At 48.3% G+C, this 23,666-nt stretch overlaps 1 protein-coding gene across 4 annotated transcripts in view; it reads left to right on the top strand.

Moving 5' to 3' along the window:
• Positions 1-20,877, top strand: part of Rassf2 (Ras association domain family member 2) — a 45,132-nt gene extending 24,255 nt beyond the window's left edge. For all 4 annotated transcript variants that reach the window (XM_052183690.1, XM_052183686.1, XM_052183688.1 and 1 more), the window contains 10 exons: positions 578-668; positions 3,318-3,393; positions 5,408-5,559; positions 7,586-7,674; positions 8,692-8,852; positions 10,452-10,553; positions 12,222-12,273; positions 12,957-13,078; positions 15,007-15,104; positions 16,864-20,877. In XM_052183690.1, the coding sequence (XP_052039650.1) occupies positions 610-668; positions 3,318-3,393; positions 5,408-5,559; positions 7,586-7,674; positions 8,692-8,852; positions 10,452-10,553; positions 12,222-12,273; positions 12,957-13,078; positions 15,007-15,104; positions 16,864-16,933 (981 nt within the window). In that variant the 5' untranslated portion in view covers positions 578-609 and the 3' untranslated portion in view covers positions 16,934-20,877. The remainder of the gene's footprint in view (positions 1-577; positions 669-3,317; positions 3,394-5,407; positions 5,560-7,585; positions 7,675-8,691; positions 8,853-10,451; positions 10,554-12,221; positions 12,274-12,956; positions 13,079-15,006; positions 15,105-16,863) is intronic.
• The last annotated feature ends 2,789 nt before the right edge of the window (positions 20,878-23,666 follow it).

Genomic DNA, 23,666 nt, shown 5'->3' with positions numbered 1-23,666 from the left:
GGCTGAGGCCAGCAGGGGCAGTATGACACCTCATCAGCTTACTCTGGGCAGCTCTGGCTGTGGATCTGGGAGAAGGAGAGCCTTTCTGGCTGGTTTTGTCTCCTCCTGTCTTCTGCTGGCTCTACCAAGGTGTACTGGCTAGTTTTGTGTGTCAACTTGACACAGGCTGGAGTTATGACAGAGAAAGGAGTTTCAGTTGGGGAAGTGCCTCCATAAGATCCAGCTGTGGGGCATTTTCTCAATTAGTGATCAAGTGGGGAGGACCCCTTGTGGGTGGTTCCACCTTTGGGCTGGTGTTCTTGGGTTCTATAAGAGAGCAGGCTAAGCAAGTCAGGGGAAGCAAGCCAGTAAGGAATATCCCTCCATGGCCTCTGCATCAGCTCCTGCTTCCTGACCTGCTTGAGTTCCAGTCCTGACTTCCTTTAGTAATGAACTGCAACGTGGAAGTGTAAGCTCAATAAACCCTTTCTTCCCCAGCTCGCTTCTTGGTCATGATGTTTGTGCAGGAATAGAAACCCTGACTGAGACACAAGGTCACACCGAAGCTCTGAACTCTGCCTTCTCCTTTCAATTACAGGCCTCTCCTTCTGATGAAGAGAGGAGGGAAGGATGGACTACACTCACCAAGCTTCCCTAATCCCATGTGGACAAGACAAGTTCATGCCCAAGTAAGATGTGGTAGCGTCAGCCAGTGGCCCACACCAGGCCGGGACTCTGCCGGTAGTAGATGGAAGCCCATGGAGAGCAGTTTCATCTCTGCGAGCAGCGAAGCAGCTGCAGTGGACTAGTGATAGCCGATAAACAGCAGCCATAGATGGAAATGTGCTCCAGTGAGCCTCACCTGACCAGGAAAGGGGTGCCAGGACACTGCGCCTTTGGGAACTCAAACAAGGCTTCTAGAAAAAGGAGTTGACTGGTGACTGCTTGCTGTGCTCTGAATGTTTGTGCCCTCAAATTCCCTCTGAAGTCTAAGGTGCTGGATTAAGACATGAGGGTGTTGGCTTACCCCTCTTCATGTGGGGAAGCAGAGAGGAGACGACCCTCACTAAACACCGAATCAGCTGCAGCCTTAGCTGAGAGGTGAAATCCTGTTGTTTTGAGGCTCCCCAGTCTGAAGTATTTTGTCATTGTTACCATAAATGGACACAAATGCTGCTCACTGCCCCTACTGTGGTGTTGCCAGGCTGCAATAGTGTGCCCTGGATTGCCGTGGCTCTGACTAAAATAGGCGCAGGTACCCTCTGGATAAAAGAGGCAGGGTCAGTGGGGTGTGGTAACACACACCTATAATCCCAGCAATTTGGGAGGCTGAGGTAGGAGGATTGCTAATTCAAAGCTAGCCTGGGCTGTGGTGATTTCCTGGGCATGTAGCTCAGAGATAGAGCACTTGCTTAACACCCCCCCCCCCAGTTCATTCCATACCCTGAGAGAGGAAAACGGAGAAGGAAGGGACTTGACCATGGCTTCCTATGTGTTAGAGTCTCTGCAACCGGCTTCACTGATATGATGACAGAGGTTGAGCAGACATGGATTCTGATCTCCCTGAGATCAGACCTAGTGCCTCGTGGAAAGGCAAGCACTCAAAATGAAGCTGTGCCTCCAGCCCATCCCACTGCAAGTCTGACCAAATGAGTTTTACCTCTTTGATGTCCCCCACTTTTAAAAATTATTTAGCTCATCTGAGACTAAATTGTTTTAGACACTACATAACTTTGGTCAGGTAGAGACGCCTGTTGTATGAGATCCAGAACATTCTTACATCTTCACCAAAGGGTTCCCTGGAGATTTGGAGTGAGCAGGACTTTTGAGTAGCACAGTCAGCCTCTGGCTGGAGTTTTGTGGAATCACATTTTTGTGGAGTCTCTAACTCAGCCCAGCTTATGCAGAATGACTCCTTCATCGAGGTTTAACTTTTCTGAGTTTTGGGGACTTGGCAGTGGGTTTGACCTCTCTTGGCAGCCAAAAAACCTCTGCATTGTCCAGCTGGGTTTAGAAGGGCTGAGTTCTGTCACCTTTTCTCTGGGAAGCAGGCAGACACACAAGACAGGCAGCTTCTTAAGCTGTCACATGGTGTCCCTCGTAGAGTGGTCAACAGCAGCACATGTGTCAAGAGTAGTAGATGGCCAGGATCCCGAAGGCTCCTCCTGCCTCTCTCTGTTGTTCAAGGAGTTTGGCATCCTCCACTTAACATGCATGAGTGTAGTGTGTGCTACATTCATATATCCGTTGGATACATGAATACAGAACTGCGTGGATACAGAACTTCCTTTATTCATCTATTCTGTTGGTGAGAGTTTTCTACACACAACAGGGGTTTGCCAATGAAGCCTTATGTTGGGGATCACCCCTCCCCCATCAAATCTCATGGCCTTCTGGGGAGTTGGGGACAATCCAAGGAAGGGGTGAAGAATGAAACTCCATGTACTTTGCAGCCTCCACCAATAGAATCTATCCTATGTTTATCACGGATTCTAGCCCTGAGCTGTTTGTCAGTCAATGGACAGAGCCATCTCTGTGGGTAGTGGGTCAAGACCTCTAGGGACTGACCTGGTATTTTACTTTCCTTACACATTTAAACATAGTAGACCTGTGGCCTGTGACCTTTACAATAAGAATGAATTCTATTGGCTCAGAACTAGAGCTTATGGCTAGAATCTGTGATAAATGTAAGGATAGATTCTATTGGTGGAGAATGCGAATTTTCACACTCATGCACTTTTCACAGGGGTGTGTTCTATTCACTGCAGGATCAGGGCCCCGACGATGCTCAGGGTATTGGGGGTTCAGGTGGAGGCGGCTCCTAATAGAAGAGCAAAGAATCACCAGGTTGACTGACCACCTTTCACACACTGACATCCCAGGTGACTAGGTCTCCCATTTCCTTCCATTGAAGAGAATAGGCCTGTGTGATTGGCAGTCCTGGTTCTTCCAATGCCTTCTTTAAGCCTAGGCCATCTCTGTTATCTTTCTGAAAGGCCTAGAAGCTCCAGAGCTTTGTGAAAGCCAATACCGTTCAGCCTGTCCTCACAGCAAGCCTGAGAGAAGGCCACAGAGAGGCAGGCGAGGCCCTCTGTCTACAGGCTGCCATGATGTTCCCAGGCTATTTCCGAATGTTTGTCTTGATCCTGGAGGAAGGTGTCGATGAGGTGGTTGGTTCAGAACTCTGCATGCATATGTGCATGTGTATCTACATGTGTGTGTTCATGTGTGTACACCCATGTAAATATACACTCAAAAGACCACTGAGGCCAGTCGTAGGGTAAACAAGAGAGGGAATGACTGCTCTGTGGTGGCTTCAGCTATATTTCTCTTCCAAGGAATGAACTTCTCCTACATCTGAAGACCTACAACTTGTACTATGAAGGCCAAAACCTGCAACTCCGACACCGAGAGGTAAGGCATCCCCAAAAGAGGCATGGAGGCCTCCCGGATAGGGCCCAGACTCTAATTGTCCCTCCTGCCATGGCAGATGACCCTAGTATTTAGGACGGTGATGGGTGATGTTCTTGGGATTCTTTGGAAGGTTCCTCTGTTGCAGTTTTGATTTGGAAAGGATGGGTGTTCTGTTCTAGAGGCACCTCTGTAGCAGACATTACCCAGGCTCCATCTCAAAGCCAAGTTCACTCATCCTACATCTGTTTCTGTAAACTGTGAACAACCTTGTTAGAATAACGTATATTCAAATGTTCTGTAAGCTTGTTAGAATAACAGATACTCAAGTGTTCTTGAACACATTTCCAGGGGCTCAGTCCCTCGTGATTTAGTTCAATAGAAAGAGAGGCAGGCCTTTGGGGAACAGAATATCAGGTGCAGCAGCCTTCCCCTGTCTCTTAAAGCTCTTCACTGTAGTCCCATTGTGGGTTAAATTCCATCCTGCAATTGGACAATATCAAGGAGCAATGCCAGCCCTGGCCATCTGGAAACCATATAAACAGTCCTGCTTATATAAAGCCTTTTTCTCCTTAAGATCACCAAAACACCCTAAAGTTGTTGTCTTCCTTTCCCATCTTGTTTTGTATCGCCCTCTTCACAAGGAGGATCCTTTGACCCAGGTCAGTTGTTGATCATTAAACAGCTGTCCTGAAGATCTTCACGGTCCCACTCGGATAGGGAGGAAAGAAGCCTGACCCTTTTCTGGTGGCTGGGCTGTGAGCTGGAGCCAGGGCCTGGCATAGCCGGCCTTTGGATTTGGATTACTTTGTGCAGCTATGAATGCGCAGCCTGGCACACAACTTGAAAGGAGAGGATTTATTTGAGCTCACGGTGTCAGAGGGCTTGGCCTGTGGGCGTTTGGCTTCGTGTGCCCAGGCAGGACATGCTGGTGGTGGGAGCTTGTAGCAGGAGAGTTCTTCACCTCATGGTAGTTAGGAAGGAGAGATACAGGAAGGTACTGGAGACCAGGTATAACCCTCAGTGACCACTTCTTCCAGCTAGGCCCTCCTTCCTAAGGTGTCCACTAGCAGGGAAGCAAACATTTAGCCTGTAGCCTGTGGGAACGTCTTATAATCAAACTGGAACAATCCTGCCATCAGTTCTCTGAGACCTCACAGTCAAAATAGGATTGGAGGGGCTGCGTCTGGGAAGGTTTTATGTTGAACTTCTTGTTAGTCAGCAACCTTTGAGTATAACTTTGGAATTCCTGAAGGATTTATTCACCTCTTGGGAGGTGTAGTTAGATTACGAAAAACACTGGGTGAATTAGTTCTTTAAAAAAAAAAAAAAGGCAGATCAGGATGGCGGCTCACAGCTAGCAGACACTTGACACCTTTTAAGGCAACACTTCTGCTCCAGAAACATGCTCTGTAAGTAAACTTGGGGAAAGCTTTGAATCTCTGGTACCCAAAGTTAGGTCAGATTGCTAAACACAAGGGAAAACAGCCAGTTCTAGGGTTTGGTTCTTGCTTCTAATTAGTAAGGCCTGTCTCCGTTATTTTAACAGAGGTTCCAACTCTCTCTCCGTTTCTCTTTCCTTCCTTCCTTCCATCTTTATTTTTCCTCTCTCCGTTCCTTCCTTGTTGTTTTTGGTTATATGCTCATTCTGAAGCTCATCCTGGTCTGGAACTGATGGCCATCCTCCTGCTTCCACTTCCTGAGTCCTGACTTTATAGACCGGAACTATCACACTTGGCATTGTATTCTGATTTCCTTAAAGTCACTAAGATGAAGGCAATAAAAAGGTTTGATGAGTTGCACATGTGTGTCTCAGTTTTAAAGAAACAGGGTTTTGCTGGGGATCTCCCACATCAGGGCAGCCCCTGCACAGACACTTTTGTGTTGTTGGCCTTTGAGGTCATCTGCCAGGAGCTGGGAACTTCCCAACAGAGTGGGCCTCAGAGCGAGGCTTTGTGCACCGCCTGCATCCTATACATCCACTCTGGGCTCAACGCCCTCCATTGTTTCGCGGCAGGAGGAAGACGAGTTCATTGTGGAGGGGTTGCTGAATATCTCGTGGGGGCTGCGCAGGCCCATTCGGCTGCAGATGCAGGATGACCACGAACGCATCCGTCCCCCTCCATCCTCCTCCTCCTGGCACTCCGGCTGTAACCTGGGCGCACAGGGGTGAGTGAAAAGAGATGAGCTTGAGGGTATCTGGGGGCTGGTCCAGTTCTCAGCACCCCACACAGGTACCTGCCGCGGGTTCGGGATGAGGACAAAGGAGCCTCTGACCTGCCTGACTCCACAGGCACGGAGTGAAGAGAGGTGGTTCTGGGTCAGCAAGGAGTCCTGGGGAAAGTGCGCATAGGGTCCTCCCTCCAGGAGAGCCCTGGACCCTCCAGGGTTCTTGTTAGGGGCTCCCTGATCCAAGCCTGAGAGCTTCCAACAGCGTGCCAACCCACACACATCCTCCCAACTGGAATGGGCCCGCTCCAGGGACATCTAGGATTTGAATTCACTGATCAAAGCTCTCTCCCTCTTGGTGGAACCTAGTAGAAGAGAAAGGAATGTTCTGTCTGAGCCAGCCAAGTGAGTTCAGCCAGGGGTCTCCAGTATACCTGGAACAGGTCACGGCAGGAGGCAACAGTCTAGGAAGTCCTCTACTGGTCCTCATTGCAAGGTCAGCGAAGAGCATGTCTGCTCTCCCACCTTCCGTGACTGAATGAGCCGCTGGATGCTGGCACAGGGCATCTGCTTGTTCTCTCTGGGACTTGAGTTTTGAGATCAAGTGACTAACTAGCCTGGTTCCCCTTGAAACTTGCTGAGGTGGGCGGCATTTGGGCCAGAGCCTGGGTGGGGTGTGCTGGCCACTCAGCCAAAACCACAGTGACGTGCTTTCAAGTTTAAAGGGGAACCGAGCTCCCCCCCCCCCCCTGCGGCTGCCTGGAATGTTGTTACATTCCACAGCCAAGTGTATCAGTCTCCTTGGTTGAGAAATAGCCACAGAACAGCCAAACCCTGGAACCAAGCTTGGGGTTAAGGAGGGAAGTTGTTGCCCTGCCCACTGGGCTCAGAGAAGCCTGGTCAGGACGCTTGGGCTTGCTCTCAGCACTTTCACAGTTCCAGTGGGCCAGACCCTGTCCGTGCCCAGCTTTGACCTCTAGATGGTGTCCAGCTTTGACCTCTAGATTGTTACATTCTGTTCTCCAAGTGAGATGATTTTTTTTAAAAAAATCCCATTTTTTCTGTGATGCTCTGGGCTGGAGCGGCCCAGGGGTCCTTCCGTCTGCACTCCTGATTTTTCTCCATTCTCTAGAGACAAGCTGGTCCTTGAAGCCTGTAAATATTTTAAGGGCTTTCAAAAGCATGTCCCAAATGCCAGCAGAACTTAAATGTTCCCTGCAGGAGTGTGTTTGAGATGCTCAGACTGGTTTCTGCTTTGGACTGTGGAGATGGGGTGCAACCTGGGCCAAGTGTCTGCATTTCTTGTGAGGGCGCAGACTGGGCCTTAGACGGCTATGAGGAGAAATTCTTTCAGTTTTTCAATTTTATCTTTCCTTAAAGCCATTATTCTAAGAATGTAGACCTTAGGGAAGCCCTCCCCCTTCTCACCCTAGTCCTTACTGTGAAACTCAACTCTCCCTTCAGACTGAATCCCCTGTTGGTCTTGGATGTGTTTTTCTGAGCTGCCTCCACGGCTCTTTGGAGCTTTGAGGAAAAATATTCCCAGTTGCCACAGCATACCCAGGTCACAGCTCAGGTGACCTTTTGTGGTTCCTTCTCCTGATAGCAACCCTGAGAGCATCATCACTCCCGAGCTGTAGATGCCAGAGGCAGTTTCTGAGGTATTCCTCCAACAGAAAGAAATCAAGCTTGGAATCGCTCCCCTAGAAAGTGAGCCACAGACCCCCACATGTGCTTTGAGACTCAGCGTAGGGCAACATGTGGGCGTGGTCCTGGGTTCTCCACTCTGGGTCTGATGTGTTGGGTTCTTGTGCTACTGCAGAGGTGGGAACAGAACCTGTTTCTCCTGAGCTCCCTCGGCCTCCTGGACTCATCTCATTGTGCCGGCCTCTTGCTTGCCTGATAAGTGCTAGAGTTTCCCTACACGGCCGTGTATGAAAGTTCCCACTGGAGGATAGGGGTGTGACATTCGGACATGCCCTCTCAGGGTCTACACAAGCTCATCCTGTTTGTTTGCCTCCCTCAGCACCACATTGAAGCCCCTCACCATGCCCACTGTTCAGATCTCAGAAGTGGATATGCCTGGTGAAAGCGTCGAGACACACAGCCCATCAGGTGAGCAGTAGAAAGAGCCTCCTGCTAGAAGCCCACGGGTGACAGCTGTGTTTGAACCTGTGACTTCTTTTTTTTTTTAAGATTTATTTATTTTATTTATATGAGTACATTGTAGCTGTCTTCAGACACCCCAGAAGAAGGCATCAGATCTCATGACAGATGGTTGTGAGCCATCATGTGGTTGCTGGGAATTGAACTCAGGACCTTTGGAAGAGCAGTCAGTGCTCTTAACTGCTGAGCTATCTCTCCAGCCCAAACCTGTGACTTCTTGTATACATCTGTAAAATCTGCACGGATCAATAGCTTTTTCAAAAGTTGAAAGGAAAGACTTGAAATTCTCCCACCTCCTCTCCTTCAGTCTCCTTCCTTCAGAGCAACACCCTTCCAGATGAACCAAGCAAATGGATGCGCATTCAAAGGAATCCAACAGAAGGCCTGCAGCCACCACCTGAGTGGGTGTGGCTCCTCTGGTCCTCTCTCCAGACAAGTGGCAGCTTTTGCAGCAGCTCTGTTCCCCCAGTCCCCTCACCAGTGGCACCCACCACTTGACTTCCTGTCTCTGTGACTTTGCTCTGAGCACCTCTTAGAAGTTGACTCACAAAGTACTTATTTTATGACTAGTTTCAACTCAGTGTAAGGCCTCAGGGTTGGTTGATGAGGTACCTTGTTCGCAGCATCCTGTGAGTCTTTGAGTTATGCTGAGCCTGAGTCAGGTACTTTTCTCAGCCCTGTTATGTGTGTTAACTTACAGCCTTGCTATGATCCCACAAGGCAGAGGCTTTTTATAACCTCCCCCCCCACCCCGCCCCAGAAGCCCGGAGATAGAGCTGGAATCTGAACTTGGAAGCCAGCTCCGAGACCCGTGCATTGTTCTCTCAGTAAATCACACGTGGTGTCTCCTCCAGCAGAAAATCATTTCTTATAAAATGTGTTACTGGGGAGACATCAGGTGCCAAAGAGTTGGCCTCAAAGGTAACGGGGCTCAGGTAAACAGCCCATGTTCCTCTTTCTTCCAAGATGCCAGAGGCCTGAAGCCTGTGCAGGAGGACACCCCACAGTTGATGCGCACACGCAGTGATGTTGGGGTGCGTCGCCGTGGCAACGTGAGGACATCCAGTGACCAGCGACGAATCAGACGCCATCGCTTCTCCATCAATGGCCATTTCTATAACCACAAGGTAGAGGGCTCCTGGGGGACAAACCTCAGAAATATCACCACTTTCTGGGGTCTGCCACTTCAGTGCCATGTGGTCCCTGGGGGACGCATCTGGGAAGCCAAGCGTTTTCAGTTCAGTTTGAGGGTTATGTCACGGTTATTCACTGGTTTTTTGAGAGATGTGGAACTTTGGGTGAGGAATGGTTTGCACTAGGTGTGGGAGGTTTCAGTGCCTGCATAAAGCAGATTTAACCTTCAAAGTTCCAGGCGCACACTGCATGAGCCCTCTCTTTGCCTTGGCCGATCATCTGTGTAGTTAACTCCTGGCCCCATTCCTGGCCTCCCCCAGCACCCCAGCAACCTGTGCTTCCCCCTGGAGTGAGAAGGGAGGATCCTCACTTTATAACAAGAATACTGAGGCTGACTACTGAAATAGATCTATTTTATGACTTTGCAAAGTCAACGGCATCCTAGAGAAAAGACAAGAAAGCTGGCATACCATTTAGCATAAACAGTGTTTTTTTATATTCCTAGTCGCACTTAACTGACCCTTAAGTTCCTAACTGGCTGAGTTCTTTAGGGTGGTGCAATCTCCCCTGGGTCTAGCATCACTCCCTCCACAGATTCCCCATCGAGCTGGCTCAAGATGCGAACTTTTCTGATTTCTGTCCTGGGGCTTGAATTTCCCTCCTTTTTCTGATCTATGGGTTCAATCATATAGCAGATTGCCTGCAGATTTTCAACCTCTCAGAAGAGTGAACTGAGAGTGTTCAGTTGAGTAAACACTGGCTTCTAGCTAAAGGAGGCAAGGGCTTGGAGCTGGACCCTCCTGCTTCTCTATGTTCTCTGACAAGCTGAAAATGCACCCACTAAAAACGGACCATAATGATTTCTTCCTCTGCTGCTGTCTGACCTCCTGTCTAATGACTGGTTTTGAGCAAGGCTGCAGGTCTCAGCACACTGCCACCTTGGGGCCCCAAACTAGCTAATTCCTCCATTCTTTCTGCTGCTTAAATCCCACCAGAAGCAAGTGCATGGTCACAGGGTGACCAGAGACCACCTCCTGCACAAGTGCATGGTGGGAAGGTGACCAAAGACCACCTCCTGCACAAGTGCATGGTGAGAAGGTGACCAAAGACTACTACCTCCTACACAAGTACACGGTGGGAGAGAGGCCACAGACCACTTCGTGCACAAGTGCATGGTGGGAAGGTGACCAGATACCACCTCATGCACAAGTGCATGGTGGGAGAAAGGCCACAGACCACCTCATGCATAAGTGCATGGTGGGAAGGTGATCAGAGACCACCTCATACACAAGTGCATGGTGGGAAGCTGTCCTCTCAAGGGAAGCATTTTTGTAAATGTTTTGCTTGTCTAATCTCATTCTCTCCCTAGTCCTGCTCTTTGGCTCTCAGACTCGAACTTTCAGGGGAGCAGAGTGTGAGCTGGCCAAATCCCGAGGGCCACTTCATCTACATTGAAGGCCGGTGCTGGCCAGAGTGCCAGGGGCTCTCCTTGAACATATTTTGAGTACTGTTGTTGTTCCCCTTACTCACTGGATTTTGATACTCAGTCCTTGTCCCCACTCCCCTCCTAACTCAGACCCCCTTGTTGACAGACGTCAGTGTTCACACCAGCCTATGGCTCTGTCACCAACGTCCGCATCAACAGCACCATGACCACTCCGCAGGTCCTGAAGCTGCTGCTCAACAAGTTTAAGGCAAGTTCTCTCTGGTGTGGGCAGTGAGCCTCAGTACTCTCAGGCTGAGGGGCAGGCTAGAGCTTGCCACAGTTCCCCACTCTTCTCCCTCCCATGGTCCATTGCTAGTGAGTGAATGGTGCCATCCCCAGCGAACAGACCTTCCCTCCTCAGTTAGCATCACCAAGCTAACAGACTCTAGACATTCCTCTGTAATGAATGTCCTTCATTCAATGAATGCTCCTTTACCAGTGATTCTAGATTGTGTCAAGATGACAATTAAAATACACCAAGTATGGCAGGGCTGGAGAGATGGCTCAATGGTTAAGAGCACTGACTGCTCTTCCAGAGGTCCTGAGTTCAATTCCCAGCAACCACACGGTGGCTCACAACCATCTGTAATGGGATCTGATACTCTCTTCTGGTGTGTCTAGAGCACAACAGTGTGAGCTCACATACAGTAAATAATAAAATAAACAAATAAAATAAAAAATAAAATAAAAAATAAAATAAAAAATAAACAGTAAAAAATAAATAAGCAAATATTTTTAAAACCCACCAAACATTATTTATTATTTTATTTTGAGGTGAAACCTTACTGTGTTGCCCGGATTGATCTCAAACTCCTGGGCTCAAGTTTCTTCAGCCTCCTGACTGACTGGAACTATAGTTATTTTCTCAGCTAGTATTATTTTTTCTCCCAAACGGTTTTATTTTATCTATATGTTTAGGTTTCTTTTCTTTTCTTTCTTTTTTTTTTCTTTTTCTTTTTTGTAGTGCTAGGACTCAAATCCAAGTCCTTACACCGAGCAAACACCTTCAGCTCTGTATTCCTGTATTTGTAATTTTTTTTCTTTTTTTGAGACAGGGTTTCTCTGTGTAGCCTTGGCTGTCCTGGAACTCACTCTGTAGACCAGGCTGGCCTTGAACTCAGAAATCCACCTGCCTCTGCCTCCCAAGTGCTGGGATTAAAGGTGTGCGCCACCACCGCCCAGCTTGTAATTTTTTATTTTGGTAGCATTGATTCCTCCTTCCACCTTTGTGTGGGGTCCAGGGATCACGCTCAGGTCGGCAGGCTTGCACCCTTACCCGGTTAGCCATCTTACTGGCTTGAGTATTCTTATTTTTTTTTATGGAAGGCAGTGTGACCTAGGATGCAAGGCTCTGAGTTTGAGTCCTTAGCCCAGATGGCTGGGTGGGACAAGTGGCCATAACCTCTCTGGGCTCCAGCTTTCTTTTGTGTGGAAGGAGGGTGGTACCCACGTGCACGAGATGTTATAGTATGAGATAAGTAAACACGTGTGAAGGGTGTTTACATTCTGGTATGTGTTAAGTACTCCAGTCCGAAAGTGTGAGATCCAAAATGCTCCAACCTCAGAAACTTGAGCAATCTTGGGTCTTAGGTTTTTGTAGAAGAGAAGATTAGCTGGCAAAGCTTTTGCCAAAATCCCCAAACCTGAAAACCTCTGGAACCTGAACCACGTCTTCTCCTGAACGTTGCAGATGAACGATGCTTGGCTGACATTCTCTGGCATGATCGATAGCTCCCTGCCTGCTGCTTGACCTCCCGGTCGTAGCTAAAACGACCTTTACTTTGCAGAAGCCTAGAGTCTGGCTTTGCACTGTGGAGGCAGAGGGGATAGCTCAAGGCTGGGGTATTTTACTGAGTTTCTTTTGCTCCTGATTCAGATTGAGAATTCGGCAGAAGAGTTCGCGCTGTACGTGGTCCACACCAGTGGTGGTAAGTCTGAAGAGCTCACGGTACACTTCAAATCTTTCAACTAACTCAGAATAGCAAGTTTTTAAAACAACAGCAACAACAACGAGAAAACCCTTTATTCTGTTGTTGAGATTTCCTAAAATTCCAAATGTTATTTGTCCCCAAGCCTGGTGGGGACATCACAAGTGCCACAGGGAAATGCCATGTGGGCAACAACACTAAATCCCCAAACTTAATTGCCTATTAGAAAATAAATTGTGGGGCTGGAGAGATGGCTCAGCAGGTAAGAGCACCAACTGCTGTTCTGAAGGTCATCAGTTCAAATCCCAGCATCCACAGGGTGGCTCACAGCCATCTGTAAAGAGATCTGACTCCCTCTTCTGGTGTCTGAAGACAGCTACAGAGTGCTTACATATAATAGATAAATAAATCTAAAAAAAGAAAAGAAAAAAGAAAAGAAACTGGATTTTCTCTAGAGGTAGATGCCAAAATTTTCCCAAGTGGCATCTTCTAGAAGGTCTGAGGTGTGTGTGTGGCGGGGAGGGGGGAGTACTTTTAAAAACAGATGTTGAATAGTTTATCCTAGCACAGTCTGACTTGTGCAACTGTGTCTCCTGAGGGGCCCATTTTGACCCTTAAATTGGCCACCACTCCTGGGGAGAAAGGTCTTGGGCTGAGCTCAGGCTTCCCTGGTTATGTTTCAGAAAAGCAGAAGCTGAAGAACTCCGACTACCCCTTGATCGCCCGCATCCTCCAGGGCCCCTGTGAACAGATCTCCAAAGTTTTCCTGATGGAGAAGGACCAGGTGGAGGAGGTCACCTATGACGTGAGCCTCTTTGCTTGGTGATCTTTCCTCAAATGAGGGTGGGAAGACCTACTGGGCCACAGAACAACGTGACCAGAGCTTTGTCCCCTTGGCCGCCATCCTTTAATACCAGGTTCTTTTGATCAGTTGAGGGCGGGCCCTGGGGGGGATTGTTAGAGGAACAACTTTCTTGAGCCTCCGAAGAGTGCCGGGTCTCTGAGGATTTCGGAAGCATGCTCTCCATACCAAGAACTCAATAGTGAGTTCCTTTTCTCAGGGGTTAGTTCATACAGTAACATGCATCCCCAAATCCAAATGTCTTAGTCATCCATGTTTTTTCTCATGATTCTGTTATCTGGTAGCAGCAGCCCTGTGTCAGATTCTGAACAAACTCATATCTTATTCAGACCCAGGCTGAAGAGCAGTAGCTTCCTAGGCAGGCGGTTGGAGCATAAAAAAGCTAGTACAGGGGCAGGGGGATGGCTCAGTGGGTAAAGAGTTACACATGTGTGAAGACCTGAGTTCGAATCCCTAGGACCTATGTAGTATACATGAGATATAGTAGCGTGTACCTGTAATTTCAGTGCTCTAACTGAGATGGGAGGTGGAGACAGGAGACTTCCTAGGAGTCTCCTCTCAGGCCACCTAGCCTATCCTATGCAGTGGCAAACAACAAAGAAAGTGTCTCAAACCAGGTGAAAGATAAGGTTTTTTTCTGACCATAACCATGGTGAGACTTTGCATGACCATGACTATGGTGCATGCAAGTACTTGAGCACCTATATTAACACACATGTACACATTCATATGTACATGCACATGTATTACACACACGTGATTAATCTGTAAACAATTTTTAAAAGAAGAAACTAGTCCTAATCATGGAAACGCATCTGAAGCCTCCACTCAGATTTAGAGTGTGAAGTCTGCAGGGATTCCAGTGGCCTCTGCAAGCCACTTGGTGAAGCTCAGCACTGAGGGTGGGGGAGGGGGGAGGTAGAAGAAGACTGCCCTTGGACAAGTGGAGCAGTAGGTGGAGTTCTGGTTGGGAACTCTCTGGAGCCAGTCACTTCGCTGGAGCAAGTGCTGATTTGGATGCCCAGAGACTGGGGACTTGAAGCTGGGCCACGATGACTCTTCACATTCCCTCTGGGTAGACCAAAGCAGATTATTTAAGCGCCTTTTTTTTTTTTTTTTTTTTTTTTTGGTTTTTGTATTGTTATAGCTCTGGGAATGAAACTTAGAGCCCACCTCTATCCTCCCAACCCCAGGAGGGAACCTAGAGCCCCCCTCCCCTAGCCCCAGGAGGGAACCTAGAGCCCCCCTCCCCTAGCCCCAGGAGGGAACCTGGAGCCCCCCTCCCCTAGCCCCAGGAGGGAACCTGGAGCCCCCCTCCCCTAGCCCCAGGAGGGAACCTGGAGCCCCCCTTCCCTAGCCCCAGGAGGGAACCTGGAGCCCCCCTCCCCTAGCCCCAGGAGGGAACCTGGAGCCCCCCTCCGCTAGCCCCAGGAGGGAACCTGGAGCCCACCAGCTACACTCCTAGACCCAGGAGGGAACCTGGAGCCCCCCTTCCCTAGCACCAGGAGGGAACCTGGAGCCCCCCTCCCCTAGCCCCAGGAGGGAACCTGGAGCCCACCAGCTACACTCCTAGCCCCAGGAGCTCTTCCTCTGGATCTGAATCCCTGCATGAAAGGGAACTTCTGTTCAAAGTCACTAGAGCTGTGGATCACAACAATCAATGAATGGGACATCGAGAACGATTAAGATGGAGTCATGTAAATGCAGATCAACGCATGCAGACTTGACCAGCCTGGGATAGACAGAGATCTGGCCCTTGTCTGAGGAAATTCTGGGTTAATGGGAAAATAGATTTCTGATGGCTTTGTGGCCTTGAGGAAAGCAATGGCGAAGACATTTTTATAACAATGGGATTTGCTCACCCTCCCCAGGTGGCCCAGTATATAAAGTTCGAGATGCCAGTCCTTAAAAGCTTCATTCAGAAACTCCAGGAGGAAGAAGACCGAGAGGTGGAGAAACTGATGCGCAAGTGAGCATCACTTGTCTGGGCACAGGCTGGTCTCAGGGCCCCAGTGAGAGAGAAGTGCCTCTGTTGGGCTGGCTGGTGGGGACCGGTGCTGGGGCGGAGCGGGGCTGGGGGTGTGCCCACCGACAGACCCAGATCTCAGACAGGGCCGTGAACACCGGTTTTCTGTTTCCCACTTCTTGTGTTAGCTGCTTATTTCGATATGAGATATCAAAATATCTTTCATGAAAGAACTCTGGGAAAGAATGTGTTGGCTTAAGATCTTTTTGGAATCTGGATTTAGAGACAGGGAGTTCACTTTCTCCTGCATACTAGTCTATTGTCTGTTCTGTAACCAAACACTTGGGGCTGGGTAATTTAAAAAGAAAAGAGGTTTATTTAGCACATAATGAAACTCATGCTAGCAGTTCAAGAGCACACACAGCCCGCGTCTGCTTGGCTCTGGTGAGGGCCTTATGGCAGAGGCAAGACCATGATAACCACGTGTGTAACAGGAGGCTCTCCAAGAGAGGGACTTGGGCTGAGCTTTTCAGAACAACTTCTTATTTTAAGAACTAACTGAAGTCTTGTGAACCTATATTAATTTGACTATTACCAGACATCCCTGCATGGACACCAGGCTACACACACACACACACACACACACACACACACACACACGAACCTTTGGGTGCTGCCTCAGCCACGTGACTAGGCTCCCAGCAGGAAGCTGGCTTTCCCTCAGAGGTGGTTCAGAGTCTGAGGTTATTTGAGTTCAAAGTCTGGAGGTCATTTAAGGGTTAGCACAGGTCCTGGGACTCATGACAAAGGAGTTCAAAGAATGCTCAGACCCAGAGGTCCTGAGAATCTTAGGAAGGTGGCCTGCATCGCGGTAACTGCCCGAGCTGTCCACTCTAAAAGAATTCCCCATCCTCCTTTCCTTTAAATGTGTCTCTTCTGGAAATTTCATTTGGGTTGAGGAATTTAGCAAAGCTTCTTTCTGGGGAGGAATTGATATTTTATTTTAATCACAGAATAGGCCTTCTTTTGTGGATATACTGGAAGGCTGTTAATCTGGTGCTGGAGAATACATCCAAGTCTATTTTTGCTACTCTCAGTAATTAGTATGGCAGTAGCTTTTATTGGATATAGCTTTTGCTATGTAGTATAAACGCCGAGCATGAGGAGTACGCTCCCTGACCCCTGTACCATGATGCTCTCTCCAGCATCTGCAATGCCACGGCTCATGAACTTTGTGCGGAAAATGATTTACCCACTAGATAGGAAGCAGCATGTTCTGTAGCTGTTAGAGCCTCTTCTGCAAAAGCAGGCACTAGTGTAGGCAGACCCATCTGAGGATGCCATTTTAATAGACTCTCCCAAAGGTGAAATACTGGTAACTGTGTATGTTCCAGCCTTGATGAAGGTCCATGAGATAGATACCTTGCATGTGGAGTACTGTGCACAGTGCCTTCGTAGAGTACTGTGCTAGGTACCTCTGGTATAGTAAGCACTCACTGAACCTGTCTCTGCTGCTGTTGGTGACCTCATATTTCTAGTCTCCATCTGCCACACTTTGTAACCAGTGTGAAAGAATCTCACTTGGGATGGACCTCTTTCGTCCCTGCCATCCTAGTGTGGAAGGCTATGTGAAGTCGGTGGGAGTGGTCAGTGATGACAGCAAAGGGACAGGATGGTTGGCTCCAGTGATGTTTGGGTGGCAGCAAAGGCACAAGAGGTATATTGCAGACTGCTGTCTACTTCGGGCTGCTTTTGTCCCCAGGTACACTGTGCTCCGGCTAATGATTCGGCAAAGGCTAGAGGAGATAGCAGAGACCCCCGAGACCCTCTGAGCCACGGGAATGAAGGCAACCCAGACTCTCCAGGACCTGAGGCTGACCTGAGGAGACCCGTGGGAAGCTAGGCATCCTTCCACAGACACGTTTTCACATGAACCAAAGCCAGCACTGCTCCCTGCAGTAGGACACAGAAGCAGCAGACAGCTGGATCCCGGCCCTTCTTCGTTTCATTCTCAGGAGGACCCGCAATGTGTATGCTCTCATTCCTGAGTGTGTGTATGTGTGCACACACAGGCAAGTGTGCATATGTGTACTTACTCTGTCCACATGCCTCCCTGATGTTCTTACATTCCCTTAAATTCCAAGCAGCCAGCAGGTGCCATGTGGCTGGCACACATAGTGCTCCTGTGCAGGAAGAACAGGGGAGTGGTGGAGGCTTTTTGCCTCTTCCAGTGCCAACGACAGCCGCACTTATCTGCCATGTTTGACAGGGAGGAGGAGGAGGCTGCAGGCTCACCATTTGGAATGTCTGAAGGTTTACAGCAGAGATTCTTCTCATTTGCCAAGAAGGATGGGTGACCGTGAGATCCTTGGGAATTCATCAAGTGGCAGCCCCATGCCTTTGGGGCAAGTCCAATGAAATGGAAAAGCAAGATCACCTCGGGGTGGATGCAATGAGTCTATGAGTTTTTGCACTGGAAGGATTATCATTGTAGAAAGCACAATTAATGTCCCCATCTTATGCGACTGCCCGGAAAGAATAGATTCTGCCTTTGTTCTTGGATTTGTGGAGGCTTCTGGGTGTTTCTCCTCTCTGGCTGCCACTTCAGTTCACTCTGACCTGCTCATGTGCCTGAGCCAGGTGTATGCTGGGATAAATGGCACTCAAAAGTTTTTAAGCACTTGTAGACCGAAGGGAAGGTTCTGAGCCACCAGCTGAGACGACAGGCGCCTTAAGCCTAGCCCACTGCCACACCAGTAAGAGCATCTCGCACATGGAGTTGGAGCACTGTGTTTGAAGTTGCATGCCTTTCTTTCTGGCCTTTGTGCACATGCGAGCTCCTTTACCTTATGCATGAGGATGGATTCCAAGAATGGAGACCTGTCTTGTTGCTCATTCAACATAGGGAGTAGGGAAGCTCTATAGGGAGTTCCATGGGTGTGGGCAGAGAGGACAGCGCTTGCTTAGCCTTTGAGAAGTCATGCCCCTGATTTTTAGAACCAGCCTCATTGGCAGAAAGGGCTGATCCCGTAACCCCTCCATTCGGGATGCTGTCCTGTAGCTGGTCCCCTGTGTGACTTGTAGCATTTGAGGCTGGACAGGTGGATGTACTTGCTACTGGTCTATGAAACTCAACCAGGTGAGATGAACAGTCCGCAACTCAAACAACTTTGAGTCTTGCCACAACAGGGTGCTCTTGCCTACCTGCTTTCAAGAAAGCTCTAGAAGCCAAGCAGTTGAGCAGCTAAGGGACCCTGACCTGTGTGCCTTTTAAGGAAGGTGGACTCTGTTCCTGCGGCAGACCTGTTCCTGTGTAGGAATGTCACTGTCCTTTGCCCTTCTCAGAGGCCCACACCTGTGATCTCGTTGTGCGCTTTCAGACATGGCTTGTGGCCAGCCATTTTGCTGGGTAGCACTTAGCAACCTTGCACTTCTTCCGGGGCAGCATAATCCATCCCATGAACAGTGGGATGGAAACCCAGTGGGTCTCAGTTTCTATCATAGACTCCAAAGACAACAAAGCACAGAACTGGGGGGTGGGTGGGGGACGTAGCTTTCCTTGTGTGCATACACCCCAGAAAAACTCTGAACTCAGTGGGGAGCTGGGGTGGGGGCTCCTCTACTCCAGACAAAGAGCAGCTCTGTGAGTGCAAATATTTGAGAAAATCTGATTTGGATAATTTCTCTTCCAGTTATCTTTATCTTGAATGTTCAGAGCCAATGTTGATCCACAGTTCTCCCTTGGGAACTTGGGGGCTTTCCATGGAGCACACGCACTAACCGGGAAGTTATTTCTGATTTATGAAAGCTCATTGTGACAGTGTCAGTATGTGACTTGTTTCTGGGCGTTAGGTTGCTAGGCTTTCCAAGAAGGTGTTGCCAAGATAGATGGCTTTTAAAAAATGGGGTTCAGAAAGGGAGTTGGGGTACATGTTCACTAATCCATCCTGGCACATTCCCTAGAGATCAGTTCTCATGTCCAAAGAGAACTGGTCAGGAGTTCTAGGAAATTGGCCAGGGATGAGACTCAGTGGTAGAGCATTTTCTTAGTGTGTGTATGAAAAGCTGACTTTACTCTCTAGTCTCTCTCTCTCTCTCTCTCTCTCTCTCTCTCTCTCACACACACACACACACACACACACACATTAAAAGAAACGAAAGAAGCAAGCAAGCAAGCGCTGTGGTACAGTTTGCAGGATGTTAGCATGGTAGGGCCTGTTTCCTGACACCCGCACCAAGCACCACCCTCCCTGTGAACTTTGGAAACCTTTGACATAGCTGTAGCAGAACAGACCTCTACAGTGGCAACTGGATTTTCTCACTGGTCTCACTTCACCTCGCAGCTTTGAACTCCGAGACCGATTAGTGTGGGCTTATGTAATTGGGTGCAGTGGGCCTGAAATCCTGAGGCATAAAAGACTAGCACACGAGGCGGTGGGGGGGGGCATTAATCCAACATGTGAAAAGCGATTTGGCTGCATCTGGACTCTTCCCCTCCCCCAACCCCCACGAAGGCTTATGTTACAGGTGGCCAAGCGACGAGAACACGGGCCTCCGTCTGAGTGAGGGGGTGAGATCAAGCACAGGTTCACTTTCTCGGTGACCATGTCCGTGGGGAGGTGATGCCTACAATGCGTAAGGTTGTTAGTTGGAACAGGGCCCAAAGCACAAACACCAGTCATGCCTGTGCTACTGGTGAGGGCACACTGCCAACACACTGAACAGATGCATCTTGGAGCCGAGGCTGGGGAGAGAGCCCCCCGTCTCTCCCCCTTCCCTCCCCCCCATCCCCCCTTCCCCCCCCCTCCCCAGGACAGTGCCGCAGGCCAAGACTGAGATGTTGGTCTGGGACATGCTGATGGTTTGGGAAGAAATATTCTCAACCTTCTCCTTTCCTAACTATTTCTAGAAGCTTCCAGATAGAGAGATGTTATCATTTTATCCGTGCCATATGATGGTCCTCCAAAATCTGCAAAAACAACTTGGTACGGATTGTGTTTTGTGGTTCTGAGTGTGGATTTGATGTCAGGAGGGTAGATGAGGAAACTGGCCAAACAGGGCAAGAAGCATTCAAGAAATGCCGGTGCTTGGAAATGACAGGAACAGTAAAGCCTCAAATCAAAACCCAAATTTTATTTGAAGCTTTGTAACACGGAGAACTTGGGGTTAGGGATACATTTCCAAGAAAGAGCTATGTCCAGTGACCAAAGGAGTTCTAACGTCCCACAGGAGTAAGCTTTGCCCTGGGTGAGGGAGGAGGCAGGGGACTGCCCCAGCTAACTCCCACAGCACTGCCTGTTTTAAAGCTGCTTAGGTTGTTTTCTGTAAAGCTTGGCTTCCGCCAGATGAGAGAGCATCTATAAACCTGGCGTGACATTCATCCTTTCAGACATAATTGAAGGTATTCACCATATCTTGGGATGCACCTCCCTCCCTCCCTCCCCCTCCCATTAATCTGAGCACAGGGGTACTTAAGCTGTGAACGTTCGAGAAGCCTCTGTCTCCAGGGGTTACTACTAGTGATTCTTCAGTTTTCCCTCTTAGCTGGGTGGAGTCTTTCTTTCTTCGGCCTAACTTGCCTATTAGGAATGGTACATGACTTGGTTCAACTGTCGGTTATGAACTTAAAATCTAGATGTACTTCAGTGTCTTAACATGATTGGACGGGGCCTCAGTGGGCAGTCGTGGTTTTGTAACCTTTTAATCTTTTTTTTTTTTTTTTTTTTGTAATGTACCCATCTTAGACCTTATTTAAATAAAGCACTTTTAGAAGCGAGTCCCTGTGGATTTGTTCTATGGGCCTTAGGAGGGGGAGCTCTGCTTGCTGTGGTCAGTTGTAAGGTGAAGGCTCAGAAACCTTAAGCCTGTTTCCTTCCCCCAGGGTTTGTGGTTTGAATGTGCCCAGGATTAGCTATAATGTTTTTAGTCTATTTAGTGTTACATAACAAAGTAGCAGAGACCAGGAAATGTACAAAGGGTAGAAGGCCGATCTAGCTCAAGCACTGGAGCCTGTAATGTCTATCAGCACAGAGGTAGTGTCTGGTGAGGCCTTTGGGGGCCCACATAATAAGACAGAGAAAGCATAGTGGAGAAAGCTGGGCTTTACATATTTGTTCTGTTTTGTTGTCGGCGGGATGTACTGTGCATGCCAAGTACACGTGCACCACAAAGCCTGAGGGCTTGTGTTGACAATTAAGCCACACCTTCAATATCCCATGATTCCATGAGAGGTTTATCCTACTCACCAGGTCAGAGTTCCAATGACCCAGTTCCCTCCAGGCCCTTCTGCCACTGGGGACCAAGGTGGCAACACATGAATTTGGGGGACACATTCAAATCACTAACTGTTTCTGATGGGAAACAAAATGAGCATGTTTTCCGGTGAGTATTGAGTTGAGGCCACTGGTGTGGACCTGGGACTTACCAGAGTGGCACTGTGTCAGGGTGACCCTGAGGTCAGCTCTGGCTCATTAGGATACTGAATGAATTAATTCTGTCAAGTTCATAAATACATTTCTAGGCTTAGTTTCCTTGCCTATAAACTAGGATCTGGGGACCTGACCCTGCTTCATTGGTGGCACCCACTTAGTGGTCTCCCAGAGGTTGGCCTTCAGACTAACATCTAAATTCCACTCTGCTGAAGGTGTGAGTTCATGTTGGCTGGTGGCAACTGTCAACTTGGTTAGGCCGTGGTCCAATACGTTTGTTTTGAGGTGTTTGTTTGTTTTAGATGAAATTAACATTTAAATCAGTAGACTTTGAGTAGATTACCCTCCACAGTGAGGGTGAGCCTCATCAAAGAAATTGGAGGCCTTAGAAAAAGCACTGCGCCTCCAAGAAAGGAGTTCTGCTTCCAACCTGTACTGTACTGCAAACTCAAACTTTAACCTTGGCTGCATAAGCAAGTTCCTTAAAACAGTTTCTCCATGTGCGTGTCTGTGTGTCTTTGTGTCTGTGTGTCTGTGTGTAAATACAGTCAGACCTCTCTATGTGCAGATTCCACATCATTGGATTCCACCAACTGTGGGTTGAAAGTAGGTATTTATTTGTTTGTTTGTTTGTTTATAATCCCATGGATTTTCCAGAGGCAATCTTGAATTCACCACCTGCTCAAGAGAGGCTGAGCGAATGCAGTGGCTGCAGACATGGCCTGCCACCGCCCTGTTTCCCAGTTCCTCTGTCCTGCCCCAGAACCCATTCCCACAGTGTTTAACTTGTGTCTTATTCATCTAATATCTTGTGAATTCTACACACACACACACACACACACACACACACACACACACTCACACACACACCCTCAATTTGTTCTGTTTCTCTGGAGATCCCTGACTAATACAAAGGGGGGGAGAATGATTGGTTTATAAAGCTTGAACATGCAACCAACAGCTGCCTTCCTGGAAACCTGGCCACAAAGACTAAATAATCACCACAATTTGCTCCCTAGAACAAGGAAACAGCCAAGTCAAGATTTTAATGCTATTTTCCCCAAATGCAGCTGACTTTTATACTGCATGTCACAGTGGTGTGTGACATAGATAAGAGACAAATGATTTCTTTGGGGGTCCAGGCAAGTAATAGGCCTCAGAAAGTCAGAATGAGTAGATTACCCAACAAATTTTAGCAAGCTGTAAGGGAACTGGTGGTCCGTGCTGTGAAAATGGGTTTGATTTAGTACTGTCTGTTTCACATGCTACAGTTCTCACTAGGTGGAGTACAAGACTCTATCTGCAGGTCTGTGAAGCCCCTGAACGAGTTACTGCAATGCTTGAGTATAAGCAAGTGCTACTCATAAACGAACTTGAGTAAAATCGCTGTCGCTATTTCCCTGTAAAGTGATCCAAAACCAAAACACGTTAGCACCCCCTCCCCTGACAAACTGTCATCACTTATGATTCAAAAACACATGTAAGTTACACATATACACATTCACTCCGTATAAGTTACATACTACTAATGCATACTTTATAAGTGTGTAAGTCAACTTTATAAGTTTGAAAACTGAAGGCACACTGGTAGGAACTTTACAGGAAATTAGCAGCCATACCTGGTATCCCAGTCAACGGTGAGTGAACACGACTTTTATCAATCACACCTCAATAAAACTGGTTTGATATCCAGCATGAAATGCCTGCCACAGTAAGATTAATTAACACATCCATCATGTGCAGTTACCACGTCGAATGTCTCGGGCTGGGTTAGAAGGCCACTTCAGCTCCACTTTCCTGGAAAATTTCAAGTAAACAATACAGTATTGACAACCACACCCACCATAATGAGTTCTAGAATTGATTCATTTGTTAACGTATCAATTAATTTTATGTATATGGGCATTTTATCTGCATCTATTTATGTGTATCCTGTTCATGCCTGGTGCCTTCAGAGGGCAGTGAAGGGTGCTAGATCCTCTGGAAAGAGAGTTACAGAAGTCTGTGAGCTGAGGTGTTGGGGTCTTGAGAGTCCAACCTAGACCCTTTAACTGTGTAGCCATCTCTTCCATCTTGGTTCATCCTCTAAATGATAGTTCTTTTGGAAGTGACACTAATAACTATGCAGAACAAAAGC

This window comes from Apodemus sylvaticus, chromosome 5, assembly GCF_947179515.1.
Source record: "Apodemus sylvaticus chromosome 5, mApoSyl1.1, whole genome shotgun sequence".
Lineage (NCBI taxonomy): Eukaryota > Metazoa > Chordata > Mammalia > Rodentia > Muridae > Apodemus > Apodemus sylvaticus.
Note: the sequence above shows the minus strand (reverse complement) of the source record. Positions and strands in the feature narration are given on the sequence as shown.